This window comes from Oncorhynchus gorbuscha, linkage group LG09 (genome assembly GCF_021184085.1).
Source record: "Oncorhynchus gorbuscha isolate QuinsamMale2020 ecotype Even-year linkage group LG09, OgorEven_v1.0, whole genome shotgun sequence".
Lineage (NCBI taxonomy): Eukaryota > Metazoa > Chordata > Actinopteri > Salmoniformes > Salmonidae > Oncorhynchus > Oncorhynchus gorbuscha.
This window is the reverse complement of record NC_060181.1, coordinates 61,211,947-61,228,797: the sequence shown is the minus strand read 5'-3', so window position 1 is coordinate 61,228,797 and position 16,851 is coordinate 61,211,947. Positions and strand designations below refer to the sequence as shown.

At 43.4% G+C, this 16,851-nt stretch overlaps 1 protein-coding gene across 2 annotated transcripts in view; it reads left to right on the top strand.

The window, feature by feature from the left end:
- Window positions 1-16,851, top strand: part of LOC124043888 (dual 3',5'-cyclic-AMP and -GMP phosphodiesterase 11A) — a 59,240-nt gene continuing 42,389 nt past the window's right edge. The window contains exons 1-6 of one of the 2 annotated variants that reach the window (XM_046362988.1): window positions 1-1,313; window positions 2,098-2,256; window positions 11,920-12,009; window positions 12,711-12,851; window positions 13,068-13,132; window positions 14,949-15,081. In XM_046362988.1, the coding sequence (XP_046218944.1) occupies window positions 513-1,313; window positions 2,098-2,256; window positions 11,920-12,009; window positions 12,711-12,851; window positions 13,068-13,132; window positions 14,949-15,081 (1,389 nt within the window). In that variant the 5' untranslated portion in view covers window positions 1-512. Of the gene's footprint in view, window positions 1,314-2,097; window positions 2,257-4,686; window positions 4,896-11,919; window positions 12,010-12,710; window positions 12,852-13,067; window positions 13,133-14,948; window positions 15,082-16,851 lie in introns of those variants that run through there. The other variant, XM_046362989.1, reaches the window with a different exon arrangement.

Here is a 16,851-nt window from a genome sequence, read left to right as displayed (position 1 = left end):
CCGAGTTTCCGAATTGAATGAATGTTCGAAACAATTTTTCTCAATCGGAGCTCGTTGACAGTTATCTTGAATCCACCGATTTCCGAGTTCCCAGTTGTTTTGAACGCGGCAATAGCCAACGTCATTTGCGCACTCTCCACTCCGGTGATGCACGGCCAGTGCGCGGCAGCAGTTGCTCTCTGAATAAAGAACAGTCGAAGTCCGTGAGTCTTTTTGCATCCTGTCTTTCATCCATGAGAGGTGGCTTTTATTAATTGCAATTGAGAGTTAATATGTTATTGGAGGTGAGGTGGTATATTCCTCATAATTTCTCCATCATATTTTGTACAGAAAGCAACAAGATATGTAGCCTAGACCTCAAAGATAGTTTCGTTATGAATGGATTAAGGGAAGTCGTGTTACAGAAGTGTCTAGGTTTCTTTATTTTTTGATACTCTGTAAAATATTATAAATGAAAATTTATTGTGCAATTTTATGGATTTGGTTCAGCCAGGACCATCAACACAACCGACATGGCAGTGTCCAATATGGTATTCTCTGACGTGGAAAGTTTTCTGGATACGCATCCTGAGTTGTTTGAGGACTATCTAAACAGAAAAGGGAAACATAGTATGGTGGAGAAATGGCTCAAAAATCACCAGGCAAGCAAAACTTCAGTAAGTACAACCGCAGTCGCCGAGTCGGAGAAAACAAGCGTCAGCGCCTGTAAAGACAGTTGGGCGAGCTGCAAAGGTGATGGGGGCCCGCATAGACGAGCATCGCAGAAGGAACTGCGGAAAACTTTCGCCAGGTCCAAAGCAATGAATTGCAACAGGACATATGATGAGCAAGTCAACTACAGGGCTCAGGAGCCACTGACAAGTATGAGGAGGAGAGCTCTGCTGAGAAAAGCCAGCTCGTTGCCTCCAACCACTGCCCACATCCTGAGCGCGCTCTTGGAGTCGCGAGTGAACATACCTCAGTATCCATCCACAGCTGTCGATTTCAAATATTACCTTAAAGAACACAACGAACGAGAGTTTTTCCTGGAATTGGTAAAAGACATATCTAACGACTTGGATTTAACTAGCCTCAGCTACAAAATCCTGGTGTTTGTGTGTATAATGGTCGATGCAGACCGCTGTTCCTTATTCTTAGTGGAAGGCTCAGCAAATAAGAAGACATTGGTATCCAAATTCTTTGATGTTCATGCAGGTATCACAGTTTTACCCTCCATGAGCAACTCGGATGAAGTTCAGGTTCCTTGGGGAAAGGGAATCATTGGATATGTTGCTGAGCATGGAGAGACAGTCAATATCCCAGATGCCTATCAGGTGTGTGTGAGTTTGTGTGTGTGTATGCCTGTGTGTGTGTGTGTGAGAGAGAGAGATAGAGAGAGCACTCCCACCTTTGTGTTTGTTTGTCTGTGTGCAACAGATGAGATCATGTGGCACATCAACACACAGCTTTGCATTTGCATCAGAATAATAATTGATTAATTTGCATCCTTCCCTCATCTATCACCATACACACAAGCCTATGATGACCGATGACTCTTGAATAATCAACAGAAAAATTGATCTCACCACATGAAGTAAAGAAAGCCTACTGAAATGAAATGGAATTGAGAAGTGCATGCTTATACTTCAGTGGTGATGTGATGTTTCACCAGCCACCAGGGATGATGTGGACTATTGCCAAGCTGACTCCCCAGTGGCCCCAGGACCTAACGCTGATCTTATTTGAAGTAGTCTTGATCAATTGATTTACAATCCGGTCTGCAGGCATTGAATGCACAACTCATGCATATACATTCCTGAAGTTAGTGTGGTAGTGCCAAGCCAAACTATATTGCTTTCCATTGCACTTGAAGATTTGCTAATCAAACACAAAAGCATATTAATGGTATAGTCAGGCAGGGTGCTTAGGTTGACATATCCATTCATGGTTGAAGACCATTTTTTCCCCACAGTATTTTTGCATGCAACACAATGTCATCACTCCACAATGAGTTAGGGCCTGATCACGGGATCTCACAGGAAGTGATGTGCCTTATAACGCCAATTTACTAATACTTGTCATGTGCGCTTATGTCCTTCCATCTTCCATGGATTGTAGGACCGTCGTTTCAGTGATGAGATTGACAAGCTGTCAGGATACAAGACCAAGTCCCTCCTCTGTATGCCCATTCACAACAGTGATGGGGAGATCATTGGAGTAGCCCAGGCCATCAACAAGAGTCCAGGAGGTGCTCTCTTCACTGAAGACGATGAGAAGGTAACTGCAATTTGACTGTTGTTATTTCATTTCATTTTCCAATCAAGAACAACATTCAAAACAGAAATGAAAAGACATTAGACAACAATATAACAAAGTGACAATAGCCTCCTTACAAGACAACTAACAGACAAAAAATACATAAAAGAAAAAAGGATTAAGAAACATTATAAACTGGGTGGTTCAAGCCCTGAATGCTGATTGGTTGAATGCCATTGTATATCAGACCGTATACCAGGGAATGGGCTCCCGAGTGGCGCAGCGGTCTAAGGCACTGCATCTCAGTGCAAGAGGCGTCACTACAGTCCCATAGGGCGGCGCACAACTGGCCCAGTGTCTTCCGGGTTTGGCCAGGGTAGGACTTCATTGTAAATAAGAATTTGTTCTTAACTGACTTGCCTAGTTAAATAAAGGCTAAATAATAAATAAATATGACAAAATGTTTATTTCTACTGTTCTAGTTACATTGGTAACCAGTTTATAACAGCAATTAGGTACCTAAGGGGTTTGGGGTATATGGCCAATATACCACGGCTAAGTTTTATATCCAGGCACTCTGCGTTGCGTTGTGTTGAAGAACAGCCCTTAGCCATGGTATATTGGCCATATACCACACCTCCTCGGGTCTTAATGCTTAATTAGATCATATGGTCACTTGAAGTAGGCTACATATTGTACATTGAGTGTGCGAAATGACCTGTGGATTAGATGGAAACAATGTGATGTTAGGGGAGATTCTCCACAAAATCAATAAAGGGTTGCCAAATTCTGTAAAATGTCTCTGACTTCCTCAACCAGTAAGTCATTTTCTCCAGTGGGATACAAACTACTTCAGATTTCCATTTCAAGGCAATACATTTTTTGCAGTTTGATAGGCAATACTTTATAACATGGTATACCTCTGTAGTGACACTGTTATTACACTAGTAACAACACTCAACTATTTCATTACCATCGAAACAACTCAAAATATTCCGTTTTGAGCGACGTTAACAGGAGTGTTAGACGAATGCCAATGGCTTGTGCTGAATTTCTCAGCTTTGGTCTCTGTTTCTTCCCTTTCATCTGTCGCACGTTCCAGCCTTCAATTGTCCCCTCGTTCTGAGAGAGTCCACACGTGTAATGGTCCCGACATGTCAGATATAGACGTCTGTTTTTACCTCGTGTGTAAAAAGGCATGCCTCCATCGTCTCTGGAACAGCCCACATCCCTTTTTTTAATAGGATCCCAAAACAATGAAGTCACTGAGGCAGAACACAGAGTGATATGTGGACCGTATTATGAAGGCCACTTATAGAGACCATTGACGATTTCCCGTCTGAGAATCACATGAAATGGATAGAAAGAAATACACAAAATCCATCTAAATCCATCTTAATTAAGCTGCTCTCATTCCGTTGGTAACGACTAAATGAGAGATAAAGCCAGGGGGAAGATATACCATTATTATGCGTTTACAAAATACTGACCTGTGCATTTCAGGCAAAGATTAGAGTGTTGTAGTCCAAACCGATGGTTCACATCGGTTAGGTAACATTATCATTGTCCTGTATTAGAGCACAAGTGGCAAATGTTTTTCAGGGGATACGGTCTATAGCTGTGGGGTTTGCAAGGCTTGCAAAGGTGCAGGGGAAGTGGTGTCTCTCTTATGGCTGTCTGTCCACGTTGTAAAGCAGTGAAGACTGATTGGTCGTGTACTTTATAATTACCTAAGCATTCATGTCTGCGAGCAAAACTAATAGGCTTTCCCCATCATTTATCTTTCTAACAATGAACCCCCAGCAACGGGGGCTGAACCTGCCATGCTTCTACTCAAAGGTAGAAACACTGTCTTTCGTCATCTTGGACCGCCGTAAGACACATTTATGGAAGTTGTTTATAAATAGAAGACACCCAGTTTGTAGTGTGTATTGACTCTGTCACAGTGAAGTAATCCAAATACCAATTACATTCAGTGTAGAATTGAAACGTCCACAGAGGCAATTGCAACTACCCTGTCTTCTAGTACTAGATGACATTTTACAATGGGATTACAAGAAACTTTGACTCCTTGCCACCACATCAATAGGTATGTATTAGCCAAAGTGACTAAACACTGGGGTTGTACAGTAAGCAGTAATCTGTTAGTGGATACACACAAGGGTTAGTGAGTTTTACTGACATGTCTTCCATTCTGAATTGACTCCCGCTGTACGCAGATGAGCTGAGTTGACATTTGCACCCAAGACAAAGACACACTCGTCTCTGCGCGAAGGGGAAACGTAATAAGGTAGATCCAGTGAGGTAGGAAGGATGCTGGCGTTTCACATTGATCTTCCTGGTGGGATCTGCGGTTTTCTAATGAGCTGTTATTTGGCACAGTTATTCATTTAGCTCGCTAGCCAGTCTCAGCTAGAGGCATAACGAGTCTGCACTGGCGCTCGGTACTTACGCACTTCAAACCCTTCCACGGCCAGGCAGAGGCAGGCAGCCCTGTGACGTGGCTCACAGTTGTGCAGGGTAGATTTCCAAGGCACATGTTGTCTTCCTTCATCAGTGCATCTTTTAGCCTTGCATTCTTCCGAAAAACAACAACTGCATAAAGCTAAACGCAGAGGACTCTTTGAAAATAAAAATGAAACACTTTCGGATATGTTATGGTAGGTAGAATGCACTTATTAAAGGTTTAGAGTTGTCTCACTGTGCATAATGGGTGGAGGGACTAACACAGTCTCTTCACTGTGTTTTCAGCACGTTTCACATTGCATTAGCATCACGCCAATGCACGGGATGGTTACAACTGAATTAGTAATGAAATCCTATGTTGGCATTTGAGGACGGCAGAAGCTGCATGCTACAATGCAGTAATGCTTTAATTGAAAGACCTTGTAGAATTACACTTATGAAGTGCACCCTTTCAAACAGACTATCCATTTTTGCTGCAAATGTTTAATTTTGTGTAGACACCCCCCCCCTCCCAATCTGTTGTTGTGAATAATGTGCTTATCACCAACACACTGCACTGCACGCTAATTTAATATATTACCGTAGCTAAACATATTTTATGTCTTTGTTCTCAAATGCCACGCTCTGTAAATTGTGTTATGTTGATACCCTACAGGATTAGAGTACTTTGGGAAGCTTGGATAATTTATGCATAATTGTATTTCCTCATTATCTTTATTGGATAAATACACCGATAGACTTTCTCAGACGCAAATAACTTGACCCCATGGTGCAGTGTCTGATCCTTGAATTATTATTTAGTTTTGCATGATACTATACTATAATATTGCTGTTTTAAAGATAATTTCAAATGTTATTGTGTAAAATGAGCTAATTGAACACTGCTAGATTGCGCTCCCCTGTCTGTCGAAAAGTGTGTTGTCTGTATACCTGTTTATACACCTGTCAGGTGACTGAGCTGCAACAACTGAAATGGTATTGGCAGCCAAACAACGCCTGTTCCCACATTCTCAAGTTTTTGGCATGGCTCTGCCACATTCCCTGTCCTATTGAGTTACTGTAATACTGTAACATCCACTTTCACTCAATTTCACCACTGTACATTTGTAGAGAAGGATGAGGGAACACCATATCTCATTGGAGCCAAGTTCCCGTCTGAAATGTTCCAAAATGAAGATTTGAAAAACGGAAATAAATACAATCCTGGACTGAGGTTACCAGCATTGTCTCTTTCTCTCTTTCTGGAGGGAAAGACCAATATGTATGGCCGATGATTAGACATTTTCAATTTGGTATTCAAGTACAATTAACTATAATCACACCTCACACATTGCTGTAATAGACTCCCGGACGGTATGATAACTGAGATTAAGTGAGGCGATAATAAGACAGTAAATCAGACAATAAAGTCCTATATCGCTGACCAATACAGCTGATAGTTTACCATGGGTTCAATGCTGATAGTTTACCATGGGTTCAATGCTGATAGTTTACCATGGGTTCAATGCTGATCACGTTGGAGTGGCAGCCTTATTATGTCTATGTACCACAGTGGGGAGGGTGTACATTGTTGGGGGCTGGGCTGCATGCCTGTACGGTCACCACACAACTTCTCTTCTCCTGTCCCCTGCCCCCTGCCCTGGCTAAAGGAAATGTAAATTAAAGACCCCAATGAAATGATTGAGGCTGTCTGGTAACCGTGGCATCAGTCTTACCAGGATATTGCTAGTGTTTGGGCGTTGAGACATGGCCTACTAGAATGATGCTGAGATATTTGTTTATTTCTTTACCTGTATCCCCATGAGCTTTTCTAGAAGCAGTAGCTACTCTTCCTGGGGTCCACAAAAAAACACAAAACACAACAAATAACGAAACACTGATACACAAGGACAGACACACAAATTGAAAAATTGGAGATGGAAGGGAGTTCCATGAGATCATGGCACTGTATAAAACTGTGCGTCGCCGTGAATTTGTTTTGAACTTGGGGACTGTGAAGAGACCCCTGGTGGCATGTCATGTACTGTATGTATGGGTGTCTGAGATGAATGTTATTTGATTATGCCGACAATCTGGATTTTTCGTCACAGTATTATTTCTCATAGAAACTTGGAGAAGCAGTTACTCTCTCGTCAACCCTCAACCAGGAAAGACTGGCAGGCATGTTGTTGATGTTAGTTCTGTATATGCAGTTAAGGGCAAGGTGTGCTGCTCTGTTCTGAGCCAGACACTAATCAAGATGGGACAAGACCAAAGCCCGAACAACTAGTACATTTGGTTTTTGTGACAAAAACACAGAACATCCTTTTCTAACAGACATACCCCTCCCCATCTTCACAACAACTTTGTCAATATGACTTGCCCATGATAATTGACCATCCAATGTCATACGTAGGAGTTTATCTTCCTCAACTTGCACTTTCAGCATGATGTGGTGGAGGTCCCTGATGATCTTCTTGGCCTGCCTGCGACACCTGGTGTTGTAGGTGTCCTGGAGGCCTGGCAGTGTGCACATAATGGTACGTTGGGAGGAGGTGATATGGTTTATGAATAGCCTCTGGAAGCATTTCATGATGACGGAAATGAGTGCTACAGGTCAAGTAGTCATTCAGTTCAGTTACTTTCCCTTTCTTGGGCACAGGATATCTTGAAGCAAATGGGGATAACAGTATGAGCTAGAGAGCGATTGAACATGGGCTAACATCATGTGAGGCGCGCAGTGCTGACTCGTTCCCCTGGCTGACAGCTGTCAAGAGGGCTGGGCGGTGAAGCTCGACCATAGAGATAGATAGAAGACTCATCTTTCTATCTTCGCTATTATAATGTCAGTGACAGCATGGGCATCGCCAGTGAGGCAACCACCCATAGGAATCCCCCCAGTTGTCTACTGTGACTCATTTAAAATGTCGGAGGCATGGTGGAAACTCTTAATGGCGCTTCCCGTGCTAAAATGGCCCTTTGGCCACGAGAGGCCTCTATCGTTCTTTATGAGCTCGAGCGAACATGCTTCGTTGGACAGCCCTCAGTGACACAGAGCAGGAAATGGTGCTTGGCTCTTTTGATTGGCTGCACTCATGTCGAACTGATGTTGAAATTATGTAGTGTAGCTCGCTCCCGATAAGGCCAGACCCTTGGAGCAAATCAGAGTAATTAGTGCCAATTTGGGCTTGAAGTGATGATCATTATGGAGGACTGGGCCTGTAACCTTTCATCAAATGCCCTCTTCCTCTGCTGTTGATTCACCCTGTTACCCATGGGGGGATTTTCCTTGATTCAGGGATCACTGCAGTGTGATCTTCAAGGTTAGCTGTTTGGCATGAGGTTTGTAAAAACTCTACAAATGTTGAAGGTCTCATTAACATCTCAAATGTGAATTTGTGAGAAATATTTTTAGTGGTAATACTGTAGTAACACAGTGTGTTGAATATTGATCTAGAGATGGATGACACAGGGCATACATTACAATGACTCGCAGTTATTCATGTGACAAAATATGTCTGTGTATTTGATCATGTCAAGTCACACTACATGTCGTACCATTGAGAAAGCTGTGTTTCGAGTCCACATACCCCTGTCCTCCAATTTTGTTCTAGTCCGCACCATTTCTCAGCTTGCAGATGGAACTGTAGTCTGCAGAACACAAGGACACCATAATAGTCACCCCGATTTAAAGGCTCTCAATCCTCTACTGGAATTAAGCTCCATAAAGAACCAGAGCACTTTATAGCCAAAGCACTTCTGGAGAATATGTCGCAGGGGTAATATATTGTAGTTCAAAGTCTTTTCACACATAACCTAACTTGACATTATTGCACTGATGCAACACTTACTGTTGTTTCAATGCAATGTGTTTTTTTAAAATGCCTTTTTCTTTTTTTATGTACTCTCTACAACATCGGTTAATCTTGAATTGTTTACAATCATGTAAGTAGTAGAATTTCATTATATTTCTAAATGAGTCATTAGTTACTAGTCAATATAAAAGATCTTCATACTTTAAACACAATTCAAACATATTTGTCTTGCCAGTACATGTTAACTAAGTTGGGGAAAGCTGAGAGAGGAAGAGGTGAAGCGAGAGCGTCCACTCCCACCAAAATTTGAATACAGCGTTAAGCAGATCGGCTGCCTTCCAGCCTTTGCGACAACAACTCCCATTGTTAAGCCTGAGACTAGACCATCTTGTCATTATACACAGTATCTCTGGCTTTCCCCAACTTAGGTCCTGCTTTGTTCACGCTCCCTCGCCAATGGTTGCAATGCCCAACGGTCCCCCGCCCATTTCGCTTATCTTCCATTGAAAAGGAATGGCTTCAGTTGTTTCATTGCCCTACATCGTCTTCAGTTAATCAGCACCGTTCGACATCATGTGGTGGCATTAAAAGGCTTGTTTTATCCAATCAGTAGTGGTCTGCATGAAGTTAGAGCCACTCAGTGCTGTTAAAGTGTTCTGTGAAAACGTAGCTCCGCAGTCAATAAAGACATATAAAGGGTTGTGAACCCGCCCTGATAGCTTCCAGAGCCACGCACAAGACCCACAGGAAACTAGATCATTCATCTTCACCTGATCTGTGAAGTGTCTGGAATTATTCATGGTCAAATTGAATAATAAGAGCCAGCTGCATGGTAAGAATTTGTCTCAGTGTGGATTCCTCTTACATCAATAATTGATGCCACCTCCATAAAGAGCAATCACAGCTAAATGCATTTGGAAAGTGCTACATGCACTGCTGACGCAAGTTAGAGAGAACCCTAGTGACATCAGAGGGAAACAGGAGACTTACTGCTGTACGCAGGGGGAGAATAGACGCAACACGGCAAGACTCTTGGCACAGCAACAATGGGCTGAATGGCGTAACATCTCCGAATAGATTGAATACAATCCTTAGCTACCTCAACTAGCTCCTGTAAACAGCTTGTGTAGCTAACAAAATAATTAAGAGCCAGGCTTAGGTGTACAGCAGCCTACTGCAACGCCGTCACGTCCTCTTGGCTTCCCCTACATTAGTAGTGGGTCCCCAAGGCCTTAGTCAGTTTCATTATTAAACCACACCTTTACTGGTCAGCCCTCTGGCCTCTATGGGCTGAAGCCTCTTATTTGTAATGCAGCCTTTGTAGTACAATGGACCTGCTGCAACCTATGCTTTACTTGAGCGTGTGTGTCCCTCTCCTCTTCCCGTTACTTATACAGGCAGATCCATAGCGGGGTCCCCAAAGTCTTGTCTGTAATTAATGGGATCTTGCTGGACGCTGGACAGCCGCTCTGGAAAATCGTTATTAAATCATTCAATAGCTTTAGTGGATGTACAGGTGTATATGCTGTGTATAGGGTTGCTGTCTTTCCGCTTATGCTCGGAATGTGAACGTGCTCTATGCGTTATGACGTGTACGTGTGTGTATAGTGAATGCTGTGTAGGCTGCAGAGTCACCCTAGGAGGCATGAGAGTGAATGTATGTGGTAAGGTAGTGACCGGTGGGAGATGCAGAGGCGAGGTGATTGATAGAGATGGTAAGCTGCTTAGTCCTAAAGGGAAATGTGTAGAATAAAACCATTGCCAGCATCATAGATGGACACAGTTGTGCGTCTGGCGCAAATAAAGTCCCAAACTTGGAAATTGGTTGTCTGTCTTAGGCTGGAGTTGTCGGTAGTGAGAAGAGCCACGCTTTCTCCCTCTGACATGCCCACGGATCTCACGATGGTCCGTGCTCCTTGGGACATTGAAATTGACATTTACAATGGTTACGGTTAGGGTTTAGGTAAGGATTATGGGTAAGGGTAGGGTTTAAGGTTAGGGTTTAGGGGTAGGGACGTCCCAAGCATCCCGGCCATTTCCGACAGTGAAACATCAGCTTTCCTCAGTGTAAGAGAGCTGGTGGACAAGATGATGTGTGTAACAGTATCTGACGCATCACCGGTAACAGCTGAGTAACTCCCCATTGTTCTTAAGGGTCTGAAACCGAAAGTGCATTCGTTGGACGTTGTTGGTTGACGGGGTATAAAGCAGCAGCCAAAAACAGAGTTGATTTGACTAAACAATGTGAAGCAAAGGACTCTAAATGCTCTTGATCCTTCGTCACAGGGCAGTGGTGTAAGTGTCTCTCAGGTAAGGCCCCATGGTCTGTGAGATAGACCGGCCCGTACTCTGTCCCAGATACCGTAGGTCTGATTAGTACGGCGATCTCCACAGCACACTGTAACGTACCACACACCCCTTCTCAGTCCCTTGGCTATGCGTGCGTGCATGTGCCTCAGAGCATTGTCGAGAATATTGGATTGGCAGCAACAGAAGGAATGCCGTTCGATTTCTGCCAGCGAAGCGTTGATTAGATTTTCATAACACGCTAATGAACCCCCAGCCATCAAGAGTCATACATCATCTAGCCTGCCCTGTAAGCAGGTGGACCCATGTTTTGTGATACAGAAAGAAAGAAGAGGTGGAGTGGAACATGAAATCTGTTATGCAATTCATGTTTTCACCTTGAGGCAAAGGGTCAAACCATTCAGTCAAACGGGGGAAATGTAAACTGGATTGATTTATTTGTCTTGGCAATTAAATGACACTGATGAAAGGCCATTCTTTATTAGGTCCATTTTAAAGGTGTGTTTCCCCCCGGGCATGGTATGAGAATATAACCGTGCGCACAGCTATGTCATATTTTCATTCCCCTATAGAGTAAAACTGGCCTCAATATTAATAAAGGCAATATTTTTGGGGTCAGAAAATGACAGATTAAGCCAATTGTTTTTCAATGGTCGTCATATGTTGACGGATGAAGGACAACAGAGATGATTGTCTGTCCATAAATGTACAATATGTCCGCCTTTTTACATTTGAAGCTCATCCGAAAATCGATGAGTTGAACTTTTGACGGCCAATACGGACAATAGCTGAATAAATATACAATTCCATTCGTGTTCATGCGTCTCTGTGTGGCCATAGCCTAACAGGGCAGCTGGCAATCATTATTCTGACTTGGAAGACTTTGAACTCCTCAACCATATGGCTTATTGCTCTCACATTGACTGTCCTATCTTCAACTAACCTTTCCCCCCTGACCTTGGTGTATTGAACAGTAACGATTCCTCTGAATCTATTGGCTGGTCACTGAGTGTCAGGCCGGGCATCCTTTGAACAGTGAACCCTTTTTTTCCTGTGTTGAGCTCAGCGTCTGTATGTCCAACCTATTGACTGTCTGTCTGATGTGATGTCTCCACAGGTGCTGCAGATGTACCTGCCCTTTTGTGGGATCGCCATCTCCAACGCACAGCTCTTCGCTGCCTCCAGAAAAGAGTATGACAGGAGTCGGGTAAGGGAAGCAGGCTGGGACAAGCTAAGGCAGGGTTGGGGGTTGGAGAGTGCACTACTATCAAAGTATGGTGTCTCTACATCCCCATAGAGCAGCCCACCTCCTCCCCATTGCTGACACTAGTGAGGCTGGGTATTGATCTTTATGAGCCCACTTGCTGCCACTGTAGTAGGGATCAGGGAGCCATGTACAGCCCTGCCTGGATCTCTCTGTTGGAGGAGGGGGCGGGAGGAGGTGGAAGGGACCAGCAGTGTGCCGAGAGGGTCCAGGGTGTAAATCTCACACGAGGCGTCTAGAGACGCTCTAATGCTTGTCCCACATTGATCTCTGATGGGGGAGAACATAATGAGAACAGAGACCCGTGAGAAGAGGGGAGAGAGATACAGAGATCCTCCACCGTTACTCACTGGTTTATGCTCTCTGCTGTGTCTTATTGAGTTGGTAGTGCTTTAGATAAAGTGCCTGATCTACTTTATTGTGGAACGGTGGCATATGATATTATCCTGTCCCCTTACGTATTAGAAACCATCATAATTCTAGCTCTGTGAGGTGAAACATCTCCATTGAAATGGCTTTGAGTATTTATTAGTTGCGTCTGAAAAGTGATCTTATGTCTTGTGCAGTGTCTAGTTGACCAGACATGCATTGACTAATAGCAGCAGTAATGTCCGTGTGTCTGTGATGTGACCTTTGACCTGCAGTCGCTCCTGGAGGTGGTCAACGACCTGTTTGAGGAGCAGACAGACCTGGAGAAGATTGTGAGGAAGATCATGTACCGCGCCCAGACTCTGCTCAAGTGTGAGCGCTGCTCTGTCCAACTGCTGGAGGACATTGAGTCACCGGTAGGCTCTTATTCTCTCTCTCTCTCTCTCCCTCTGTCTCTCTCTATCTTTCCTCACTGACTAGGGTTCGATTTCTATACAGAATTAATATCTATCTGATGTATTGTGCTTTGTACTTGACAAATTGTTTGTTACTTCAGTACCTGAGGAAATACTGGAGGGACATTTCCATTTGAAAGAATTCTACCAGTGGTGTTTTCTCTTTTCATCCCACAGGTGGTGAAATTCACCAAGTCGTTCGAACTGCTGTCCCCCAAATGCAGTGCAGACATAGAAAGCAGGTAAAGTTGAGTCTGGATTTACTGATTAACATATGAACACTTCACCACCTCATACTGTATGCCGAATCTCCTCTGTAAAAAAATCTCTTCATATTTAGCAGAGTCATCAAAGGACCCGTGGCCTAATTGGCCAACTTAAATGCACATTTGACAAATGAGTTTGTGTGACATTTACGGATTTAAAGATTCAAATCTGTCCAGTTGACAGCCCTTTGAAAGCAGGAGTTCTTTCCACATGAGCTGCGTGTGTGCTTCTGCGTAGTGAGTGCAGCACGTATTCTGTCACACAAATATTCCCATTTCCCTCTGCTCCTGATGTCAAGGCTCTCGCCAAAGAATCGCAGCTCCGCCTTTGCAGACATACACCGCCGGCGGAACTGCGAGGTCTGCGCAAAACCTCATCTGACTAGTTCTAAGCTCAAACAGTGAAAACTGTTTGTTAATTTTCTCTGTGGAACTTCTTCGAAAAGGGGAAGAAAATGTGGAGATGAAATATGGCGGAAGTAATATTGGGGATTGTAAATGCGGGAGGCCATGTTGTAGGAGTCCTCCTTAATTGGGGTTTGGAGCTTCTCTCCCCCGCGAGGCAGGGGAAGGGCTGGAAGTGGAGGGGCTGGAGACAATGTGGGTTGTTTATGGATGGAAAAACCTCACCAAAAGGATGACAAATTATCCTCCAGTCTGGTGCAGGCTACAACAGACATGCCCACTTCAAGGCTGCAATGATAACTACTGCGGTAATTAAAAAAAGCATCTTAGCATAATGATATAGTAATCAGTGAAATGTCAGGCTGCATGGCTGGCCAGTTCAGCCTTTTCTGACAGGAGACGCATAACCTTTGATTTGTGTTGCTCTTATCATGTGAAGTGCACACTGCTCTCCCATAATGGCAGACAAATGACCATAGCCTGATTCCAAGTTATAAAGTAAACAGAAATGATCACCAAGTTCAAAGGAATATGTGTTTATGATGCTATTCCAAAAGGTTATTTTTGCGTAGGGGATTGTGCAAGATTTATGTGTTTAATTAAGTGAATAAATCTGACGTCAAAGGCCTAGGCTTTTTAAAGCACCTGGGAAATTCTATACCCTCGGGGAGAATCATTTTGAGGTACTGTGTGCTTCCATTGCTGGTTCTCTGGCTGCACCTAACGGGAGGCAGAAGAAGCTAGAGAAGTGATCACACTACTGAGGTTTAGTCCCTGCTGCGTGTGTGTGGGTTTTACATCTACAGAGAGATTTCAGAGGACACCGTGTCTCTATGTGTATCTTTAAAGTTCCTTGTCAATAAACAAGTATGCACCGTATGGTGTCGTTAGGGGAAAGGCACAGGAGGCGCTAGCTGAGAAATATGCTATGGATGCACCCTAACCTGAATGCGAAGCCTGTGTCGAGGAAGGAGTCAATTCTCCCGCAGTGTGGGCGTCTACTGGGGAGGAGGACAATCCCACAATTAACTTTTCATTACTTCAGAAGGTGCTGGAGAGCCTTATTGATATCCATGAGACATTCATTAAATACAAATCATGGCAAAAAGGGGAAACAACAACAGCGGACGTGCATGTGCCTGAGTTTGAGATGTTAAAAAGAATCCCTTTTCTAAGAGGATAAGGATGACGGTTATTGATGGTCAAAGGTCAAACCAACGGTTGAACAACATGGATCCGAGCCACAATGGAAGATTCGTCCTCTCAGTGAACAAGCATGTGACTATGGTCCTTCTCCTCCTCTTCTCCACTGCATGTCAATAATTACGACGACACAAATATTTCACTTTCTCTCTTCTCTTCCCTCCACGTCCGGGTGTCCCTGTAGTTTTAAAGACAGCATGGAGAAGTCCTCCTACTCTGATTGGCTCATCAACAACAGTATAGCAGAGTTGGTAGCGTCCACTGGTCTGCCCGTCAACATCAGTGATGCCTACCAGGATCCCCGGTTTGACGCAGAGGTAAAATCATCTCCTCTGGAGCTACATTACAATATACAGGTGAAGTCAGAAGTTTACATACACTTAGGTTGGAGTCATTTTAAATTCGTTTTTCAACCACTCCACAAATTTCTTGTTAACAAACTATAGTTTTGGCAAGTCGGTTAGGACATCTACTTTGTGCATGACACAAGTCATTTTTCCAACAATTGTTTACAGACAGATTATTTCACTTATAATTCACTATGTATCACAATTCTAGTGGGTCAGAAGTTTACATACACTAAGTTGACTGTGTCTTCAAACAGCTTGGAAAATTCCAGAAAATTATGTCATGGAATTAGAAGCTTCTCATAGGCTAATTGACTTAATTTGCATCAATTGGAGGTGTACCTGTGGATGTATTTCAAGGACTACCTTCAAACTCAGTGCCTCTTTGCTTGACATTAAGGGAAAATAAAAATAAACCAGCCAAGACCTCAGAAAAAAAATTGTAGACCTCCACAAGTCTGGTTCATCCTTGGGAGCAATTTCCAAATGCCTGAAGGTACCACATTCATCTGTATAAACAATAGTATGCAAGTATAAACACCATGGGACCACGCAGCCGTCATACCGCTCAGCCGCTCAGGAAGGAGACGTGTTCTGTCTCCTAGAGATTAATGTACCTTGGTACAAAAAGTGCACATCAATCCCAGAACAACAGCAAAGGACCTTGTGAAGATGCTGGAGGAAAGGTACAAAAGTATCTATATCCACAGTAAAATGAGTTCTATATCGACATAACCTGAAAGGCCGCTCAGCAAGGAAGAAGCCACTGCTCCAGAACTGCCATAAAAAAGCCAGACTACGGTTTGCAACTGCACATGGGGACAAAGATTGTACTTTTTGGAGAAATGTCCTCTGGTCTGATGAAACAAAAATATAACTGTTTGGCCATAATGACCATTGTTAGGTTTGGAGGAAGCCGAAGAACACCATCCCAACCGTGAAGCACGGTGGTGGCAGGATCATGTTGTGGGGGTGCTTTGCTGCAGGAGGGACTGGTGCACTTCACAAAATAGATGGCATCATGAGGATGGAACATTATGTGGATATATTGAAGCAACATCTCAAGACATCAGTTAAAGCTTGGTCGCAAATGGGTCTTCCAAATGGACAATGAGCACAAGCATACTTCCAAAGTTTGGGGTCATGGCTTAAGGACAACAAAGTCAAGGTATTGGAGTGGCCATCGCAAAGCCCTGACCTCAATCCTATAGAAAATTTGTGGGCAGAACTGAAAAGCGTGTGCGAGCAAGGAGGTCTACAAACCTGACTCAGTTACATCAGCTCTGTCAGGAGGAATGGGCCAAACTTCACCTAACCTATTGTGGGAAGCTTGTGGAAGGCTACCCAGAACGTTTGACCCAAGTTAAACAATTTAAAGGCAATGCTACCAAATGCTAATGGAGTGTATGTAAACCTCTGACACACTGGGAATGTGATGAAAGAAATAAAAGCTGAAATAAATCATTCTCTCTACTATTATTCTGACATTTTACATTCTTAAAATGAAGTGGTGATCCAAACTGACCAAAGACAGGGAATTGTTACTAGGATTAAATGTCAGGAATTGTGAAAACTGAGTTTAAATATATTTGGCAAAGGTGTATGTAAACTTCCGACTTCAACTGTACTGTATACAGTGCCTTCAGAAAGTATTCAGACCCTTTGACTTTTTCCACATTTTGTTAGGTTACAGCCTCATTCTAATATTGATTATTGTTTTTTCCCCTCATCAATCTACAC